Source organism: Mus caroli, chromosome 14 (assembly GCF_900094665.2).
Source record: "Mus caroli chromosome 14, CAROLI_EIJ_v1.1, whole genome shotgun sequence".
Lineage (NCBI taxonomy): Eukaryota > Metazoa > Chordata > Mammalia > Rodentia > Muridae > Mus > Mus caroli.
In genome coordinates this window covers 69,882,610-69,905,067 of record NC_034583.1, presented here as the reverse complement: position 1 = coordinate 69,905,067, position 22,458 = coordinate 69,882,610, and the positions used below count along the sequence as shown (strand labels likewise).

The following is a 22,458-nucleotide window of genomic DNA, read 5'->3' as shown; positions in this document are numbered from 1 at the left end:
CATCAATTCAGTGCTATTTTATTTAGCATAAAAGTGAAATTTTATAACATTTTAAATTAAATGGTGGGAGAATGCCTAGCAATAAGACATTCGAGTAGCAATTGCCAGGCTCTAATAAGGCTCCGCCACTGGCAGCGGACACTTCTACAGCGCAGTCACCCTGATCAGTTGGTTTTAGATGTGCAAGCTGTCTACTGAGAACATTTGTATATGTCTGGAACCATAAGGGCATTTAGCCATATCCATGAGGCCACAAAGCACTGACTGACCTAACAGGGTTCCTTTTTCTTTTGAGAGACCGTCACAAGGCTTACAAATCTGTTCACGGTAGTTGGATTAAGTGTCTTAAGCTTAAAATCCAAGGAAGGAAGGAAATGGAGCAAAAAGAGAAGTCGGAAAGAAGTGTTATACGGAGTTAGATCTCTCAATCTAGCTATTTTTATTTTTGAGAATGAAGCATTTTACAAAGAATGCCTTTTAGGAACAAGTGCACTCCTAAGAGAAAAGCCTCAGGAAGATAAAATGGCTGGAAACAACACCGATTCCTCAGTATCATGACACAGCACATAGGACTGTAAAAGGTCCCTGGGATTTATCATCAGGCATTCCTGGGAGTGGGTGACATGGCTCAGTTGGTAAAGTGATATCCCAGCTTCACATGAAACAGGCAAAGTGACACATGCTCAAGGTGACACATGACTCAGTGCTCAGAGGTTAGTCTGGAGTATAAGAGAACGAGACTCACAAAAATCAAACAAACAAAAAACAAAACCAACTTCCAAACAGTAGGGTAGAATGTACTGGAGTCTCTGGTTTCTTGGTATTTTGTTTACAAACTAGCAAATAAGAAAAGTGGCTTAAGAAAAAATGAAGAGGTACTGGAGGAGAAATCAAGTCAAGGGCAATGAATCTGAAGCAAAAAGAGTGGCCACTTATGTGGGTTCAGGGTTGTGTATCACAGGCAGGGCAAGAAGCAGAGGCAGCCCTGTTTATCCATTTCACAAGGACCATGGTCAGTGAGAGTTCATCTTGTGTTCCACGTGAGGAGACAGAGATGTTGGAGATTATCATTCAGTCTTATTCTAAGAGCATCCATCATTTCACAGGGAAACCTTAAAAACACCTGTGTGAGGACATGGTGCAGTATATGTCATAGACAATGATGCTTCCAAGTAGAATAACAAAACCACACGTTTCTTTGCTTTTATTTAGTAAGGTCTTCTTTAAACAAACAAAAATTTTTTTCAGTCTCTAATAACTGTCTCAGAAGTTGCCAATAATATTGTTTATATTGTCACTGGAGTTGGAGCACACACAACATGTGGGTGCAGACACACACAGACACATAGACACACACACACACACACACACACACACACAGCAACTCTGTCCCTGTTTTCAAAGAGTCTCTGTCTCAAGTTCCTTATTTACAAATGCAGTTTTATGCACAGTGTGTATGTATGCATGTGCAAGTGTCTAACAGGTTTACTCTGAGAATTGTTTTAGCTGGTGCAGCGCACACTGCCTGGGGAGCACGTGGCACCTGTCACCTACCATGCTTCTGCTGCCACCATCTAATGCTTGCATTATCATTATCTCATTAGTGTGACAATGAAATGCTATAATCACAGCATCCTCAAGCATCTGCATTTTATTTTAGATGTATGAAATGACAGCTCTTTGGTTTTAATTGCTGTTTAGTATAAAATAGTGTATGTCATTTAAAGTGGAGGTTGAAAAAAAATGCTCTCCTTTTAAAATACATCTCCAACATGACGAACTTCATAAATTATCCTAAAATTGACCTTTTAATTTGGAAGCACTGATATCCTAGCAAACCGTTTACTCTTCAGAGGAACTTCAGAATAAGAGCTCAGTTGAACAAACATGCAATCTATGCTAAGGAGATGTGTAACTGTATGCATAGGTACCCGTGTTTATAGTACATGGTGTACATGCTTTTCTTTGGATGTTTAGAACTAGTTCTATCATGTATGTAATATATACTTATCTATATAAATTAAATGGCGCCATATACATACAATACATATAAAAACAATAGCATTTAAAACTAAAGCAATTAGTTTCAACCCAAATGTCCCCATGTCTGCCATGACACTACAGCATGCAGATCTGTATGGCTCCATATGGCACACACCACTGATAATTCTGACTAGTTATTTAGCCACTGAACAAAAACGTAATGAAATTTATACTCCCTCTAAAGCACATTTCTAATTGGAAGTCATTTCTGCCAGTATGCCTGTTTTGATAGCATTTATCATTTCTTTGACATGTCCTTTCTCATGTAGTGGAAATTACAAAAGGGATAAAACAAAACCAAAACCATCCAGAGAAGGTCCTGGAAGAAAAGGGTAAGGGCAACCCGGAAGTCAGTCCAGATCTGCTGCCAGGATCAGGGAATATGTTTGTGCATCAAGAAGAAGGGCTACTTTGTGATCAAACCACTAAAACAAACAAATAAAACAAAACACCCCCCACTCCAAAGCTAAAGCAGGCCTGCCAGCTTTTATTAAACAAAACAGTAAAGTTCTTCTTATCACGCTGGGCCTGGGAATAGAGACTGTACTATTTAAGAGAGAGAGGAAAAGAGCACTTTTCTCCCTGGTACTTCACCACAGGGCACCACAGTGATAGAGCTTCTCCTCTTCTCTTTAGATTGTGTGGTTCTGGCTGTCCTGGAACTCAGTGTCTAGATAAGGCTGGCCTCCACCTCAGAGATCTAGTCAGAGATCTAGATGCCTCTTTTTCCCAAGGGCTGATATTGAACTCCTGGCTTGACAACACCCCTATTAAACACCTGTCTATGCTCTGACTGGAATTGAGGAAGGACAGATGAACTGCAGATAGGTATCAGTACCATGTAAAACCTCCCTTTGCTCCCATGCCCACTGCATTTCTCTTCTGAGCCTCACCAGGCAGAGGCTAAATCACTTCCCTGCCCTCATCTTCAGTGTAGCTGTGACCGCATGTTCTGAGTCAGTGTGAATTTTGCTCCCACTGAATCAAGATGATGCTTAGTTACGTAACAAGAGAATTAGCAGGTTTCAACAAGAAGGTTCACTTATGGAAAGAAAATATTAAGGTACTTGGTCCATTTTTACCTTTCTCCCTTAGGAATGGGAATCCTCCAGTGGGGGAGAGGCTGGACTGGCCAAGGCCAGAGCTCTCTGGGAAAGCTTGACACCACAAGTGTGTGGAGATTTGAAGTTTTGAGTATTTGAATATATATACAATGTGGGTATGAAGTCCAAGTACAAACATTAAGTTTCTTTGTATATAACTTATTCACATCGCTAGACATAATTTTACACACTTTTAGCATATCTGTGTTTAACTCTAGCTTGTCATGTGACTTTAGGTAAACATTTTTTCCACTTTAGGATCTTTTTAAATTTTTGAGATGGGGTCTTTCGCCATAGTCCTGGCTACCCTACGAATCACTTTGTAGACGAGGCTGTAAAGGAACTCACAGAGGTCCCCCTGCCTTTTCCTACACAGTGCTGGGAAGAAAGGCCAGTGCCACCATGTCAAGATGTGGCAACACTTATGACACTTGAAAGTTTCAGTTTGGATTTTCAGATTAGGATGTTCAATGTGTGTTACTTCTTATAAAGTCTGTTTGCTTTTGCAGACATGGGGAGCAGTAAAACTCTGCTAGAGGGCAAAGCTGAGAGACAGGCAGGACCCAGGGAGGCAGAGGCTGTGAGACAAGAAGGGCCTAGTGAATAGAGCATGAGGATAAACGTACTCCAGCCTGGACCAGGACAGTCCATGTCACATCTCCTTTTACAGTTACTGCCAACACTTCCTCTTCCATTCTCCTAAGTGCCCTGATCTGAAGAGCAAATTTTATTCTTAGGTGTTCGATAATAAAATGCTCTCCTTTTCTATCATCAGAGATTCCATTCAGTGAAGAAACTTCTCCAAATTCCTAGGCCTAAAGAGAAACTCAGCACTCTCTGAGTGCAGCTGTGGTAGACCTAGGAATGAAGTCTAAGATAGCTGACGCATCACTGGATCCCAAGCCTTGCTGACCTTACCACCTGACTTCTCCAATGCAGGGCTGGTAACCTGCCAGGAAGAATCCTATGGAACCTGTGGGTCTTGTCCCTACAGTTCACAGATGACAAACCTGCTCTGAACGACTGTGCACATTACACACCATACAAACACCTCTACCCCAGACAAAGCTCCCTTTTCTCCACATTGCCCTCAGCTTATTCTTAGGTCTATGCAGCTGTGTCTAGCCCAATCTCAAGTGCAAGTTCAACCCTCTTCTCTCTAAGCCGCCATTGTGAACACAGAGATAGCAATCTCTTGCCCTGGCAGGTGCTAGCCCACTGCACCAAGGGCTGCTCTTCACAATAAGCATGACAACAGAAGCCAAGCCATTATTCCGCCTTCCTTCCAAAAGAAACTGTCAACGATTCTCTTATAATTGATGTGCCGAACTAACACAGGTTACACTAACAAATAACACACGAAGAAATTAGCTGCAATTCACAAGCCTACTTTCCACAGGGCTAGAATCTTAATGATATAAGTTTATTAACAGTGATTAAACCATCCCGTTGCCAAGTGAAAAGAAAGAGAAGGGTCTGTAAGAAAGACATGAGAGTAAACGAAGCTTGTAAATTAAAGACATGTTCTCGACTCTCTAATATAGAAGATGTTGTACTCAAGAAACTACATTGTTCAAAATGCCCATAGGGACTGCTAACCAATCGCTAAAACTGCATTGCATAGAAACATGTAAGCATGAGCAGCTGACTCCCACTCGCAGTTCCTGAAAGAAAATGACTCATTGCTAGCATACAGCAGCACACTCAGAATGGCTACCATAACACCATCTTGTGCTTTTACCACAGAAGGGGAATATTTGTTTCTCTTTGAGAAATTCTTGGGATGTTAGTAATTGGTTTTTCTTGGCTTCTACTATGATGTTTTTATGACTTCAAAGAATGATGATATACAGACTTAGGAAGACATACATGGCCAGACTAATCACTGACGCACTGAACCTCATTCTGAATAGTGCCTCATGTAGACTAAGGTCTACTAATTTACCTTGAGAACTGTGATTGCTTCATGCGGATTTATGGTAACCTACATTTTGTAGACAAAGATGCCAACTACCATCTGGTCAACAACATATTTGGTTTGAACATATAAAAGGCGGGTTGTCAGCCCGTGTGCTGGGAGTCCAATTTTTCTCATCACCTCTCTTGTCTATAAAGCTAGAATGAGTACCCTGAGATCTGCATTAATCTGGTATATTTAAAAGCCTGTCTGTCCTAAAGAAAGCATCTTGACAAATGAACATTTTACTCTTATGAGGTTTTCACACCTGTATACTAAATTGCACTGGATTATGAAATAGAGACCCACAGTCATTCAACAAAAGGACGGAGACTGATAAAGAAACAAATATTCCCCTTTATTTGAGTGTGTTACATCTACTCATGGGATAGTCATTAAAAACTGAAATCTTTAATTTACAGGACTATAAATTATGCTACTAACTGAGACCAGCCAGCAAACAGTAGCAGCTGAAGAGCACTGCTCCTGGAGGGCTTCCCACACCAAGTCAGCTTAGTAGTGTCTACAGCGGATTAGGGACTATCTGCGTCTAAGAGTCAGAAGGACAATGCTCAAGGTTCTATCAATAGTGTGTTTCCTTACTCCTTTGCCAGCTGCACGTTGGTAGGCTTTGCTCCAATGGGGATCCCATATTTGTGCAAAGTGTTCATCAAAATCTCCCTCATGTCTTTGTTGTAAGAATCGAAGTCAAATACATTCCGAACCACACTGGAGAGGCCTTCAGTGGGAAATTTCTGTATGAAAAAAAAATTTCCTCATTATCTATGAGATAAAGCATACATCATTATAAAGGTTTGTAAAACTTAGAGAGCAATAGCGCACACATGGACTTCAGCAGAAACGCACTAGCTGTGTCTGATAACCAGGCAGTAAGGAAACACACACTCATGTTTAGCAGCTCTTACATTTCTACTGTGTATCTCAGGTGTGGGGCCCTGCTCAGACCCTCTGCTGGCTTCTCAACCTGTTTACTGCTCCACAATTCGCCAGCCAAGACAAGAAACAGACTAGATGTGTGCTGACAGATGACTGGATTAACATGTAGTATGTACACACATTGGGGTTTTAGGCAGCCATAAAGGAAATAAGTCCTGTCACTCACAGGAAAATGCATGGAGCTGGAGATCATGAGACATGATGTAAGCCAGAAGCAGAGACAAGCATGCTGTGTTCTCTCTCATGTGGATTCTGTACTAACAAGCCCACAGAGGACATGCAAGTAGAAGGGGGCCTCTGAGTGGCGAGGATGAGGTTTAAAGGGGGAGAGGAGGGGGGCACAAAAGAGGGCAGGAAGGGAAAGACGGAATATCATGTTCTCTGTTAAACACACAGCCAGTTTTAACTATGTACACACACATACACACACGCACACACACACACGCACACACACACATGCACACACACACATGCACAGAACAGAGGGAACAATTTGGGCAGAAGGGAACCAATATGAGGTGAGGAGGAATAGTGAGGAGGAGCAGAGGTGGGAGGAGTGGACAGAGCAAGGCACCATGCTATACCTGTATGAAAACCCATTGTTCTGTATTCTAAATAAAGCATAATTTACAAAAAGAAAAATGGGCACACTAGATTGACCAAGTTAAACAAACCAGCTTAAAAAAATGTTGAATGTCAACACAGATATGTCTAGAAAACTCACAGTCTATGAATAAATGGGGGAAAAAAAGGATAAAGGCACCAGGAGGAGAAGAGGAACTTAGGGACAGGAAATGGAGCACGGTGCTGCCTGCTGCTTCCTGGACACAGAGCTCAGAAGGCAGGAGCCACCACAGCTGGACCAGTGCTGGGGGGTACCCTCCTGACTGCTCTCATTTCCTCTTGGACCTGGCATCCATGCTGGTGAGCTGGACTAGCAAGGCCTCCTACAGAGAATAAGCTTTTCTTTTTCTTCCCATATAAATGTATCTATTATACATACATACACATATAAAATAAAACATATATATTATACATATATAACATATATATATTATACATAAAACATAATATATAATAAAAATTTTTCAAGTCAGTTTTCAGACTTCAGGATAATGCAATATTTCTGTAGTGCATATGATGTAATATCATTAAAGCATGTGAATCGACCTATTTGTCGTTTTGCATAATTATATCTTAATGGATATACTCATTTAAGATCTATTCTCTTGCAGCTTTGAAATGAGCCTTCCATTATTATCAACTGCTCTTCAGCCACTGTGCTATGGAACAGAATCTCTCCCTCTGCAACGGAAGCTTTTCTCACTGTAAAATCTCCCTCCCTTTACCTCCCAGCTGCCTATGTTTTCAGTAAGGTTTTCTTGGAGGGCTAGAGGTCAAAGAGAATTTGAGAGTCACAAGGCTGTGCTGTTGTCTGGAGATCATTATTTGCTACATAGAGTTTACACTTTTTTCTTTTTCTTTAAGTAGGTTATACTTTGTATATGATCACAGGAATTTTATCCTCTTGACCACTTCTCTATCTTGACAAACGTTCTTTTAGTATATTTATTGTCTGTTAGATCTTGTTCTACTTTCTACCTTCATGTCATTTGTAATACTTCCTACCCAGACACCACATGCTGGTTGTAAAAAGCCAAACAATAGAAACATTTCCTTGTTACTTAATTATTTTTCCCCTCCAACACCCCTACCCAATACCCATATAAAAAGCAAAACAAACCCAAAGTCAACTCATCAAAGTTTTTAGCTGATTGGTAATGCCCAAGGCACAAAACCTTGCCAAGGTCAACTCAGAGACTGCAGTAAGAACATCGTTGGTCTTTTAGATTTATTGCTTAGCTTATGCACACGTCACATCAGGTTGCCTGGCTGACCTGTCACAGAATGGGAACGCCAGCTATAAACCAGAGTCTGGAAGACACAGGAGTGTACCACACCTGTAAGTGTTTGACGATGTTGACCACTTCTCTGGTGGAATAAGGGTAGTTGATAATCCCTTGGTCAGCCAAGTTCCTCAGCTCTCCAAAGGCTGCCACGAGCTTCTGCAGGATGGGCTCAGGCACATCTGGGCCGTACTGTTTGAGCATCGCAAGCTCTGAGTGGGGCTTGGGGTTGTCAATGGCATGACAGCTAAAAATGTCACCTACAGAGAAGAAGGAGAGTCCCATTCAGTAGGCGGCCAATCCACTGTGAGGCTGCAGCACAAACTGCAACCAGGGTTTAAAGAGCCAGGAGTCACTCAGCAAATCCCAGGAAGCCCATCTAAATACAGGACTGTACAAAGAAGAAAGAAAATGCCTGAGCCAGAAGAAAGCTAAATGATGTATGGTTTGTTCTGCATGAGTTTAATTCTATAAAAAGGTATGTGATGTCTGAATACATGCTTACTGGGAGATAGTACAATACACAGAACCCTGGCAAAACACTCAGTGGGAATGGCTCAGTCTAGACCAACAGCAGCAGCAATGAGGCCTTATTTTGATTTAGGGACCATTTGGATACACAGCTATTTTATGTGTGTATATGTACGAGTGCCTGTGTATATTTAACGAAATAAAGCAGAGTATCACAGCTTCAGGCTTCATCTCACAGACTGACATTTTCAAATACAAACATGCAGGACAGCTCTGGGTTTTTGTTGGTTTGTTTGTTTTTCTTGAAAATGAAAGTTATCCTGAATGTAAAAGGCACTTGGTCCCTCTACCATGCAGTCACCAAATAATTACTAAACATCTTCCAGACACCGTATATTACCTAGGTACAGCCCTAGGTACTATATTTCAATGATTTAAAAACTCCCCATCCTTGTGGAATGATATTGTCACAAGGATGATTAGTTAGCACGGCCATGGCGGTACAGCCGGAGGTGGGAGAGGGTGGTCATGTGAGCCTCACCGAGCCGGGAAAGCTAACAAAACGAGGCTGCTTTCACCAACATTCGAGGTGGTTGATTCAGCTCCAGCAAGTCCACCTGGCCCAGGGAAGGGAGCAGCAGGAGAGCCGGAGAGACACTGAGCATCGGCACTGTGGGCCTTGGGATGAATGTGAGAACGTTGCCCTCCGGTGAGAGCAGCTATGAAGAACCTGTCTCTGGGAAGAACTTATACCTTTCCATACTAGAGAGAACTATAGGCTTGCCCTGGAGTGTTCACATGTGAGCACATTTGTAACAGCAGCAGTAATGCAGGAGTCTAAAATAAAAATGACCTAAACAGTGTAAGTAAGACTCCAGCATACACCTGTCCCTTCTGGAACGTATGGACTACCACCCTCATTTCCACCACTTATTGTTACAATTACTATTGCTTTGTATTTTAGCATGCTAGTATTACTGATATTTCTCTTAGTAGTGGCATCCTATCTACTGAGTGGATACAGCAGGATTTCTTTATCTAGTCTCCTTTGGAAGAAAGGACAGTAGTTGTTTTTATTCTAATTACTGTACACAATGTTGTACTGACTGTCCTAGTACTTAGATGGCTGTTCAGATAAACCATTGGGACAAATCCTATATGAACTGCCACATCAGGATCCTACCAGGAGCACAGGCTTGCTTTGTACTGTGTGTGAGATTCCAGAGCAGTGGAATCCTCCTTCATGGAGGAGGAGGATGATGATGCAGCAGCATCCTGGGGGTGGGGTGTGGGGGTGTGGGGGCCTCCTACTCAGTATGACTCAGTCTCTTCACAGCTGGCCTTGGTCTCTTTAGTTATAGGAGGTGACAGAAGCAGACACTAGTAGCCATTTATCATGTAGCATTAAACAGCAAAGTACAGTACAATTGCTTAAGGAGGAAGGGACTAAGCCAGACTTAGACACAAAGCTCAGCTCCACCATTCACTGGCTAAGTGATCTCAGAAAAAATAACTCCTGTGAGTATCAGAAGCTCTCTGCTCCTCATGTGGCTAGGGTAGACACAGTTCACGGTAAGTAACAGCAGCCACTCACTGCAGCATTGTGGTTGAAACTATCATTGTTATTATTACAGTCATTGTTTTTACCTAAAGTTCCAAAGAAATCATTGCCCAAGAAGGGGAAGCCAGGCCTGTTGGCTAGAACCAACATCCTGAAGTCAGGATGAATCACAATAATGTTCTCTCTTCCATCCACATTAGCTGCATCTGAAAAACAAAATGCATTGTTTGTGAAACTCTGCTCAAAACAGGTATTCCCAATTCAAATGCCACCTATGATAAACATGGCTCAATGACCCTGCTTCAATCTGGAACACAAGAAATAAAAGCTGTTTGAAAATCACACTTGAGTTTGAAAATTATTATATTCTTTTACTTCTAAGCTAGCCTTCCAAATCACAGGAGAACACACACAGGGCCAGACACAGCCAGTCTTGGTCACAGCTCTGTCTCCGGAGTCCCTTCTCCTTTCTTGGTGTACCATCTTTGTAGTGCCATGAGCTCCAGAGCAAGGGAGCAGGCTGAGTTCTATTCTCTGAGAGTCTAAGGGACTCTGTCAAAGGGACAATACTAAGGCAAATTCTCATTTTTCATTAACTGTGAAAGAGAAATGTTAAAATGATGTTATTGGTGCTAAGTAGAGGCTGGAGTAGGGACTGTGCACCAACAGCATCAAAGAGCCTCTATGATGCTGAGCTTTCTAGCAGAGTCCTCTTTGTATGTACACTTCAAATATTGATGATTTTATGGCACTGGCTATGTATTTTCTATGGTTAGTTATGGATTTTCAAGTCTTCCAGGAGACAAAAAAAACAAAAACAAAAACAAAAACAAAAAAAACCTAAAACCCTCTGAAATTAGAATCTTTCATTGTGTTAGGCAAACTTACATTGTCTTGCAGTTATATATACTTGTGCTGGCTAGGTTTTGTTTTGTTTTTGGTCAGCTTAACACATGGCAGTTCACCTGGGAGGTGGGAACCTCGAATGAGAACATGCCTCAGTAAGTGTGCCTGTAGAAAACTCTGTGAGTCATTCTCTTTGCTAGTGATTGAAATGAAAGGACCCAGCCCACTGTGGGTAATGCCACCCCTAGGCAGGGGTGTCCTAGGTGCACAAAAGAGCACACTGAGAGCCCTACCAGGCACAAGGCAGTAAGCCACGCTCCTCCATGCTCGCTACCCCAGCTCCTGCCTCCAGCTTCTGCCCTGCCTTCCTTCAGTGATGGACTACAACCTGAAGTCGCAAAGGTGCTTGTGACCACACTACTTTATGACAGGAACAGAAATCCTAGTGAAGACAACACTGATGAGACCAATTTATCTTCATTTCTTTTCCAGCAATAACTGCAAAGAGAATGTGTGTATGGGTAGGAAGAAAAGAAAATCTAAAGCAGAGAATAACCTCTTCCCAAGTGACTGATCTCCATCTATATCTATACAATTGTACACACATATACACACATACAAATTAAACAAAAAAACCAGTGATCTCTAAAAAAATGTGTCTAGCATTTTGTCTGCACATGTTCACCTACTGTGTGTCTGGCGCCAGGGGAGGCCAGCGGACAGCACTGGGCTGCCCAGAACTGGAGTTACAGATGTGAGTGAGCATGGGGGTTCTTCAAATGGATCCTGGATGCTCTGGAAGAGCAGCAAGTCCTCTTAACCACTGAGCCGGCTCTCCAATTCACAGTAGTGATTTTTAAATGTACCGAACCAATAATATAAAGTAAATTTTGTGAGCAAGAGAAACACACCAATGTTTCTAAAAATTTCCAGATAGCAATTCAATAATGCAGTCATACACAACTATATGAAAACTTAGTATAAAGGTTCAAGGTTGACATTTTCAGACGAGGACAGTATAAGCTGATCTGCCTCACGGCTACTCTGAGCATTACAGAGACTGGTTAGAGAAGAGGGAAACTAGGGGCTGATGATGATGTGCATGACAGAGCATGTGATTCCATGACTGAAGCTCCGATTCTATTCCTAGCATCAGACGAAACCAACCAGCCAACAACGCACACTAAAGGTGCAAACCGACCCAAAGGAAAACGTTGCTTTTCAGTACTCACCTGCAACAATACGTCTTCCGTCCGCAAGAATCATTTCTCCGTTTTCTACCAGAGTTTTCAAAATACAGGTGACATTTGTTGGGGCTTTGTCTGCCTCATCTACTACTAGAATATGACCCAACTTTACTGCTTTAACCTTTTGAGAGAGAAAAATTTGTAATAATCAAGAAAAGAAGCAGAGTAAGGACTACTAACAGCTCACCGCTCACTGCTTTGAACTGGCCAGAGCTGTTGGTAGGTTACAGCCCACTACCACACAGTCAGCAACAAAAGCTTCACTGAGTTACTAAAACATAGCAGCAAGCTTTCCTCTTGCTGTGTTGTTCCTCTCAGTGTTAGAATCATTCCCATCAACGTTTCACTCCCTAGAATGGGGCACTTAAGGAGTGTAAGATGTAGACGAAAGGCCACAGAGCTGACAGGAGTCTGACATAACGGTCACTGTATGTTTTGAAAAACTGCTTTCATGGATCTTCAAATACTGTCAAAGTTTTATAGGTCAGAGGAGGTGGGTATTCAAGGCAAAGAGAATCGATGGTCAAACTGCACTTGCGGAAGAGTGAACACGGACGGCCTATGTCGACTTTAGACAGTAAATATAAGAAAAGGCACACGAAGGCTAAGGAATGGGCTGCCAGAGCAGGAACTATGCACTTCACCACATAAGAAACAGGGCACACTTTAATCCCAGCACTCGGGAGGCAGAGGCAGGTGGATTTCTGAGTTTGAGGCCACACTGGTCTACAAAGTGAGTTCCAGGACAGCCAGGGCTATACAGAGAAACCCTGTCTCGAAAAACAAAGAAACAAAGAGACAAACAAACAAACAAAAAAGAAACAGGGCACAACTACACGCGTGTGAGTTCCGACACTATGAAAATGGAGCACTAGGCTAGCCAGCAGGATACTGAACTTGGCAGAATACACAAAATATTTACTTTTGAAAATTGGAGCAGGTATGGAAAAATACAGGTAAAATTACTAGACTGATCTTGTATAAAGGTGTAGTCTATAGATGTTTGCATAGGAAGAAGAAAGGCAGGCAACCTCGCCAGGTCTTCAGTAACCATGTGGAGGGGCCATGAGAAGGAAGCTGGGAGCTGTAGACCTGATCCACCTTGCCATGCCTCTCCTCGTGCTTTTAAGGAGGCAGATAGGAGATACTCTATGCATTTCAACACAAACCTAAGATTTCTTTCTACAAGAGATACTAACACCCTATAACACTTATGACCACGCCATAAATTGTTGTGACTATACAGTGCTAACTAATTATTTTAAAGCAATTTGATAAAGGTCATTCCCCCACCTTTTATTTGTTTTGATTTTGGTTTTTCGAGATAGTTTCTCTAGACAGGGTTTCTCTCTGTAGCTCTGACTGTCCAGGAACTCACTCTGTAGACGAGGCTGGCCTCAAATTCAGAAATCTGCCTGCCTCTGCCTCCTAAGTGCTGGGCTTAAAGGCGTGTGCTGCCACCGCCTTAAAATGCTCGCTTTCGTCACAAAGCCTCATACTGTACTCTCAAAGACTTGATAAGATTTTTTTTAAATTTAGGATTTATTTATTTATTTATTTATTTATTTTTAAAGCCAACATGTGGCTCCTTTAACCTCTCTTTTCAGAGAAGAGTTGGGCTCAACCTTGGAGACTCCTAGCACACATGTCAAAGTCCCCAGCCTTGGGGCCTGGCCACAGTAGTTCCACGATGGCTGCCTGCTTTGCAGTATTGTGGCCAGGCTTAGACTTGAGTCAACTTCCCAAAACACTGAGTTAACGGTCTGTTAGTTTAGAACAACAGTAGACTTAAAAACAATCTCAGAAAATAAGCAGGGGATTTGTGTCAGTCCCTGACTCTCACTCATGAGAGACAGTGCAGTAAAAGAGTATGCTACTTTCCCAATAATGTCATTTTGATAGATACATGCATTGACAATGATAACAAGTGTGTACTCCAATGAGACAGACCTGAGCATCTAAAATAATATACACATGTGCTCCAATCAGACAATGAACCCATCCACAGGCTGAGATACAGTTACAAGCAAAGCATCCTTTACATGTTGTTATTATTGGCTTACTGACCAGAGGTGAGTCTTCATACACAATCAGTCCATCTTTCACTGTGGGCTGAAGAGTCAGAGACTGCACTGTGGTGTCCCTAAAGTCAAACCAAACACATCAGTCAGTAAGGAACTAAGCCGATGTTGGGCATGAATAAATAAATCAACGAGTAAATCTTTGCATTTGTTCATCATCTTGATTTTCCCAAGGAAAATGACGGAATGAGTAAAACCACTGCCAACAACAAGATTCTGTTGACAATGTAAGTCTAAGTGGTTTATAAATTAATACAGTAGCCAAATCAGTTCCCTTTCCTCCAGTAATCTTATTTGTAGTCATTTCACTACTCTAAATGATTTCCTGAGGAGGAATAGACTATTTAAAAGTATGCAGAGATTACTACATATCACAATGAATGCTTATACTATTTAAAACTCCTGGCCATCAGGTGAACAAGCACATCCCACCCAATCTGTCGTTGGGGCAAAGGTCAGACCATAATGCTACTTGAAGAACACAACTACTTCATAGGATCTTGAAGATTTGGAGATGAAATCCAAGGCTGTACTGTTTTTACTTAAAGTTATCCTTTTACTCTTTATCTGGCCCTTAACTCTGGGTGTTGAAAAGTGTCAGCACTGAGTGATCTATGCTCTGAGCCTCTTTTCGAATGAGCTGTGAAGTTACTATCACCTGTGGATGTTTTTGCCAAACCTGTGTGCAGTGCTTCGAGCAATTTCATGCCTTTACTTTCTTTACGCATGGCATTTTAAAAATGAAAAGTCCTATGGCCAACCTGACCAAGCTATACGATGGAATCACGTGAAATAAATTGTAACCGGTATCTCTCAAAGTACAAATTACTTTTTAAAAGACCCTGTTAGTTATTCAAAGTAAACAACAAAGCTCCAGATGCAGTCTTGAGCACCTACTATGTGTAAGACACTGGCCGTACTGTGAACTTCAGACTGTGACCCTGTATTTTATTACAAACTTAAAAATTTGCAACGTGCATCTTGGAGGTAAGGTATGGTCCAAATCATCTTGAAGTCTGTCATACAAAGTACTGTAATGTCAGCAAGGTACCCTTGGGGGTGACTAGTCACAGCACTGAGTTGATGGTTTATGTCCACCTTTTATTCCAGATGAGCTGAATTCAGATTTCCTATTGCATTGGGTAACTCTCCATCAAAGTCTTCATGTACCAGGGCTCGGACAGGTACATGGGCAATATGCACCTTTACCAGTTTCTAGACTTCCCATCTCAGTTATGCCTAGTTAGAAAGAATTCTTTAATTTGACAGGTAATGGGTTTCTTGAGTTAGCCCCTTGGGTCTGGCTCATCACTATCCTGACGCTCTTCCAAGCTTCCACGATCATGGTCTTGTGGGATGATGGTTTGTCCCCAGACTTGATAGTTTCCTCCACTTCACCAAGAATATATCCCAAAGAATCATGGTTTTGACTTTAATAAAAATCAAATTAAATGTCCCACTAAATGTAAAGAACTGTGGAAATACATTCTGGCCGTTTATTGGTGCCCTTCAGTATGCCTTTGTAAGATATTAGGGGGTGTGGTTATATATCCATTTCTGAATTCACAGGTCTTATACCTTCAGTGTCAGTTATATTTCATACTATCTTTTAATGACAAATTAATTTTCAGTTTTGAATAAATTAAGAACAAAGTTTCATTAGCTGACTTAAATCCACTATTAATATTCTAGCACTAGAGGGTGGGTGGAGAGAGGAAAAATACTTGTTCACACAGATTTTTATAGCAGCATAATGGATTTCTCACCTCAGCTCTCACATCTTTTAAGGGCAACAACTTGACACCTTCCAGCACCGAAAAGGAACAAGAAGCTCTTGCATCATTGTCAGCGTGAAGGAAGAAAAGTCGGTTTCTACAGTGACGGTGCTGCACAGTGCCTCAGGATCAGTCAACTTAAGCTGAACTCAAAGTTCAAAAAGGCCAATGAAACTGCTCTATAATGTTTGACATCTGATAGTATGCAACATGTCAAATTAGATTTCATTAATGGTTCGGTGCTTGAAGTAAGAACACGTGGTTTTTGCCTTTTTTGCTTGGTTGTTGTCTTGGTTTTAGTTTTATTTTCATTTACCATTATTACTATGATTATTAAGTTCTGATGCTCTCCAGAGGTGACTACAATGGGGATAAAAGCAAATGGGAAACATGACTGTCAGTGCGACTGGCTACGGGAAAATGAGAATTATTTCAGGATAAAGCCAGTGTCTGCTCTGTCCTGCTATGGATGCTTTCATCTGGAACATCAAAGGGAAAGTAAGGGCTGGTGAACTATGTAAAATGAGAATGACACAAAACTCTAGTTGCGCTGAGTGGTGGTGGCACACACCTTTGATCCCAGCACTTGGGAGGCAGAAGCAGGTGGATTTCTGAGTTCGAGGCCAGCCTGGTCTACAGAGTGAGTTCCAGGACAGCCAGGGTTATACAGAGAAACTCTATCTCAAAAAAGAAAAAAAAAAAAAACCCTTTAGTTGCTTGTATTTGGGGCAGTTATGTGCTGATGCGTCTGTGTGCTGGGAGAGGGGATGGCACAGTGTACTCTGCTCTGAAGGTACCTAATAGTAAGAGAAGAGCTAGATTTCCATGACATCTTATAAACTCGAAGTCAGTAAATAACAAGGCACTTACTGTGGCCACAGACAGCATTGGACACAGATTCCTAAGGATACAATGATATTTATTTCTTCCAGAGTATTAGATTTAAATCATTGCTCCACATTTATGAGCATCTTGGGTCAAACATACTAATTCTACACATACAAAACAATGCCTGAAGAGAACACAGCAATTACAAAACTGTTTTGACTTGTTCCTTTCAGAAAACATCTTTGAAATATTAGCTAATAAAAATTTAGAGTCAACAATTTTAACAATACTGGGGAGAAGAAAGGCTAAACCACATCTCTGCTTCAGGTTCTTTGGCCTAAGTTTTAATAGAGATGGCTTTCCAGTTACTGGTAATGCTTGAGTTAGTTAATGAATGTTCAGCTAATTGCTGGCATTTATGCTATTATGAATTGTTCCTGTTTCTTACTAGTTTACATAGTACAGTTTTCTATCAAAGTTTAAGTCAGTATGTGGGTGGCACAAAGAAATAGTATGCTAAACTAGTTTTCTTTTAAATGTAATTTACATCCTTTTTTGAAGTCAAATTTGTTATATGTAGTAGTTTACTTAAAAATGATGCCAGATACAATAAAAATAATTAAGTTATGCACAGACCAAATCTTTGTTAAAATGAGGAAATAAAACTGGTGTGAGTATGTGGATGGGTGGTGTGGGGAGGGAGACTTCTAAGGAGACAGGGTGGGAGGGTGTGGGTAGGTAACTAGCCTCTGAGGGAAGGGGCAGAAAGTGGTGGGGAGAGGTCAGGAGAGAAAATGCAGTCTGCTCTGAAATGCTGTTTGTACAGGTACATAAAGCTGTTCCCTAGTCTACCCAGGACGAAAACATATTAAAATAAAGATATTTATTTTGAGGATATTTTAATGAGCTTCATTTCCATAGATTTAGATTAGTTTTTTTTTTTCCTTAGTAAAAAACCTGAGGGTGAAAGAAAAAGAGAAGGCAGAAGAGCTTCAAAAGCTGGTATCTCCTTCAGTACCTGCTACGTCCTGAAACCAAAGTGTCTACAGAACACTCAGAATGAGGTAAACATGAGAACAGAAAACAGAAGGCCCAGGAGACAATGAACACAGATTTGATCAGTATTGTAAACAGAGGGGTGGTTCAGAAGTAGAACTAAATGATAATTCTTATCAATAATTATTGGGGATTGGTCTGGTGCTGCTAAATGCTGACCCTTAAGATCTAGTTGCAGGGGCTGGAGAGATGGCTCAGTGGTTAAGAGCAATGGCTGCTCTTCCAGAGGTCCTGAGTTCAAGTCCCAGCCCATGTGGTGGCTCACAACCATCTGTAATGGGATCCCATACCCCTTAGGGTGTGTCTGAAGTCTGCAACAGTGTATTCAAACATATAAAATAAATAAATCCTTTAAAAAAAAAAAAGATCCAGTTGCAATCCAGAGTAGCACAGTCTCAAGTACACCAGTGATGCTGTAAGCTTTGCTCGCCTATCTTCTCTGACTGGTTAAATAAAAGTGGCTGACAGCCAACTACTGGGGAGAGTAGAGGTGGGTGGGGTTTCAGCTACCAGGCTTGGGGGTCCCAGGTAGGGACCGTGAGAAAGAGAACAGAGGAGAAGGAAAGAAGACGGAGAGGGCAGGCGGTCTCCCTCAGACAGGACGGACCAGGAGCATGTGGCTAAGAGAAGTGTCCCTGAGGACAGACATGGGACAAAAGCATGGTGGATGAGACTCAGACTCCCGAACAGCAAGTGATGGGGAAGCACAGATGAGAAGTAGCCAGTCTGGCATAGAAAATAGATTAGGGGTAATCACCCAGTAACTGTGCTAAAGCGGATTAAATAAGCTTTATTATTAAATTATTAAGATCATTATTATTAATATTAAACAAATCAATAAGACTTTGACTAGATTATTGGGGAGATGGCCAGGTCATAATTAGAACTAATAGTTATTAATTATTAGACAACAACAAATAAAATATAAATAATATTTACTAAATGAAGTTTCTCTAAAGACTGGGTCTCAGTACGTGATCTTTGCTGCCCTAGAAATCACAAATCACAAAAGAGCCACCTGCCCCCAGCCTCCCCCTGCTCCTGGCATTCCCCTGCCCCCAGCCCCCAGCACTTGAGTGCTGGGATTAAATATTTAACAAATATTTAATTGTTTGTTTGTTTTTCATAGCAGCATTTCTCTGTGTAGTCCCGACTGTCCTGGAACTCTGTAGATAAGGCTGGCCTCAAACTCAGTGATCCACCGGTCTCTGCTTTCTGAGTGCTAGGATTAAAGGTGTGCACCACCACCACCTGGCTCAAGACATATTTTTTTTTTTATTGGCTAAATTCACTGACATTTTCACACAGGACTTAACTGCTTTCTGTTTACCGTCATCTCCCATCATCCTCTGCCATTACTGTCTCCTACCTACAGGTCCCTTTCCCAAATTCTTTGTTTTGTGATCCATTCATTTTGACCAAGCCATCTGAGTGGCACCAGTGGATACACAACTGAATGTAACGATTTTCCCTTCCCCCAAATCCTTCAGGAGCCAATAGTTCATCAGGGATAGGGCCCCATGAATCCTTCGCTGATCCACAGATGGCTGTTGACAGGCCCAGTCTTCTACAAGCTTGTATTATTTTAAGATAAGTAGTAAAATAGAAGTATGGTAATAATTATTAATGAAACAGGGAGGTCCTCACGTAGAGATGATGCTAATAAGTTTAAGGAGTGCTTGAGCCTTCTCATGGCTTAGAAAGAAAAGTCCTTTAGAGAACAAACTACTTAGGATTCCTGCCAGACACTGAAGACAGCCCTTAAATAGTCCCATAGCGGACAGAGTTTACCTACTACCACTTGCTCCTTACTAAAAGCCTAGACCCCCAAAAGTCCTATCAAACCATGATGGGCAGAAGATTGGGTAGGGGTAATTCTTCTTTTCAGAGAAGCTTTCTGATAGGATGTACCACTCTGCAGCTCTTGGGTAGTGCTTCTTGGAAACATCAGGAAGAAAGGAAACTAAGCCAGTCTCCTCGTGGTGCCAATCTCTCAGGCCGGCCTGGCGTACCCCTCCCATGTCTGCTTGTGGGTTTACCTTTCCCATGTCTGCTTGCCCTTCTGGATCCATGCGACTCCACAAGGAATCCTTTTATTCATGAAACTCAGAAAAGCTTTGCAAGTTGTTCAGCCTTTAGAAATAAAAAAACTCTGCTCAAATGGAGCGTAGATAATTGGATCCTTTTCGCTGAAAACTAGCTTTCTTGGTTGAGAAATTTTAAGAACTCAAAACAATTTTGCTTTTTGGCAGGCACTTCTCTTTTTCAGACAAAAATGAAAGACGCTGTACAGTTTCTCTAGTCAGTGTGGAAAGGGTTAGAAGGATTGGTAAGAACAAACATTAAAAGTTGTTCACAGAGGCCACCAGGGGCTAAGACTGATGAACGCTCTTTGCTATCAGAAAATGTAGTGCATTCTAATTTTCTTATTTAAGAGGAAAATTGAGCAAATTTTCATGGCATGATATTCTGTAGTCTTTCATCCAAGACATATTTACCTCATTGGTAGTAACACACATGGCTTTATTGGAGGAATATTTAAACAAATTAGGCAGTAGGCTGGGCGGATGAGTCATTTGGAAAGGGCTTGCTATGTGCTATGCAAGCTTGAGGACCCGAGTTCGATCCCATAGAATGCTCACTGGAAAGCTGGTGTGGCGCCTTTCTTCCTGGGATGCTCCAGGGCTGTCATCAGGACAATACAGTAACTCTCCTCATCAGGAAGTCCATGACTAATGTCTTGTTCAGAGGAAAGAAATGGCTACTGATGTCGCTCACTCTGGAAATCCACTCCTGGTGGTTTATAGACTGGAAAACATTCCGACTGATCTGGTTCTACATTCGCCAGTCTCAAGTGAGCAGGCTAGAGTCACGTGGGGCAGAAGTGGTTGTGCAAGCAAGTGTGCACTGCTGGCACTTTCCAGTTCACCTGCCTCTGCTGCTTCGTGTTTAATGCTCTCAGGGGGAGACGCTGCTGTTAGCGGCAAAAGTCAGCTTCCACTCCAGCTCTCCATTCCTGTGCATTCAGTGCAGAGGGAGAAGTGCATGTGTCCCCAGAGGATCACAGGGCAGAGAAGCAGGGCTCTCTGGCCACATTCGTGTGAACCTTGTTGTTTCACATGTCACCTTTTATTTAAATCGCACCATCTGAGCGCATTTGCTTGTATCTCTCATATCATTCCTTAACCCCCAAATGAAGCAAACGGGTGGCTTCATCAGCGATGGGTTTTGGTGTGAGGGTTAATGCTTTGGAGTGATCCAGAGTGAGGCTGGGAAAAGGCTGCATGCATACAGCATTTGCTGGCTTCTGCTGATAGATCCAGCAGCACAGGCACCGTTGTCTGATGTCACATGGCCGTGTCATCCTGAGACTGGAAAGTCCTCCCACTTCCTGGCGATCTCTCCTACCCTTACAGAAGGAACATCAGCTGTGATAGGATTGTTAAACAAAAGGAAAAGGGGCATGGGAGATCTTTCCATCTTCTGAGATCTTCAGTTTCTTTCTTCAGAGACTTGAAGTTCTTGTCATACAGATCTTTCACTTGCTTGGTTAGAGTCACACCAAGGTATGTAATATTATTTGTGACTACTGTGAAGGGTGTCGTTTCCCTAATTTCTTTCTCAGCCTGTTTATCCTTCCAGTATGGGATAACACCATCATAGAAGCAGGGGAAGGGCGGGGGGTGAGGTAGGATGTTTGTGGGGGTGGGAAGGGACCGGGAAAAGGAATAACATTTGAAATGTAAATAAAGAAAATATCCAATTTAAAAAAAGGAAAAAGAAAAGAAAACAACAACAACAGCAACAACAAAACATCATGCTGGAGTCTGTCCACAGGCAGTCTCATGTCTATCTACTCAAGAGCCAAGATTCTCCAAATGGATGTCAGAGCGGTGGGTAGGTAGGGAGAGACACTCACTGACTCGGACTTAAGACGTTTTTCAGAACACTGGCTGTATGGCTGTTTTGCTGGAAATAGGCAGCTGACCTAGTCCTGCCCTCGGAGGGCTCACTGTCCAGTGGGTAGACAGGGACAGGAACATGCAACTGTGATAAGGAATGACAGGCATGCTAGCGGAGTCTGTCCTAGGTCATTGTCCCTAAACCTACCATCAATAAAGGTTGTCTTGAAAAGAGACATGAAACATACAAAAATAGAAGCAAAAAAAACATGAGCTAAAGCTGAAAAATACCTTAAAATCATCTTCATTTTTTATTTGTTGATAATTAAAACTACCCATTTGCCTTCTTTAAAAGTTAAAGACAGCTATTTTGATACAAACAATAGGAATGATCCACTTAGTTAGATGTGATTTAAAAGTCTAGCCCTAAGTTCAGTTTAATCAACAGCTGAAGAACATGTCACACAGACAAGTGCCCTGAGGTGACATTCACACTTTGGTCTCCCTGCTCTGCTGTGCACTGCAAATGCTTTGGCCAGAGGTGGCACAGAGAACAGGAACAACAACTGCTTGCCAAAGACCAGGAGCAGAGAGGCATTAGGAAAGGACGGTGCTCTGGGACTTGCTGCTGGGAACTGGGAGTCACCACAAGTTCTCCACAGGGCAGAGAGTGATCAGCTGGGGGACTGTGAAGCACAAAGAGGACGGAATCGAGGCTGAGTTT

General features: G+C 41.9%; 1 protein-coding gene across 1 annotated transcript in view; it reads right to left on the bottom strand.

Annotated features, from left to right (window-relative positions):
* Vwa8 (von Willebrand factor A domain containing 8) overlaps positions 1 to 22,458 on the bottom strand; it is a 321,037-nt gene that overhangs the window by 115,139 nt on the left and 183,440 nt on the right. Inside the window, exons 22-26 of the mRNA XM_021181216.2 lie at positions 14,160 to 14,235; positions 12,078 to 12,213; positions 10,086 to 10,205; positions 8,022 to 8,227; positions 5,707 to 5,858 (exon numbers count right to left, since the gene is read on the bottom strand). Of these exons, the coding sequence (XP_021036875.1) occupies positions 5,707 to 5,858; positions 8,022 to 8,227; positions 10,086 to 10,205; positions 12,078 to 12,213; positions 14,160 to 14,235 (690 nt within the window). The remainder of the gene's footprint in view (positions 1 to 5,706; positions 5,859 to 8,021; positions 8,228 to 10,085; positions 10,206 to 12,077; positions 12,214 to 14,159; positions 14,236 to 22,458) is intronic.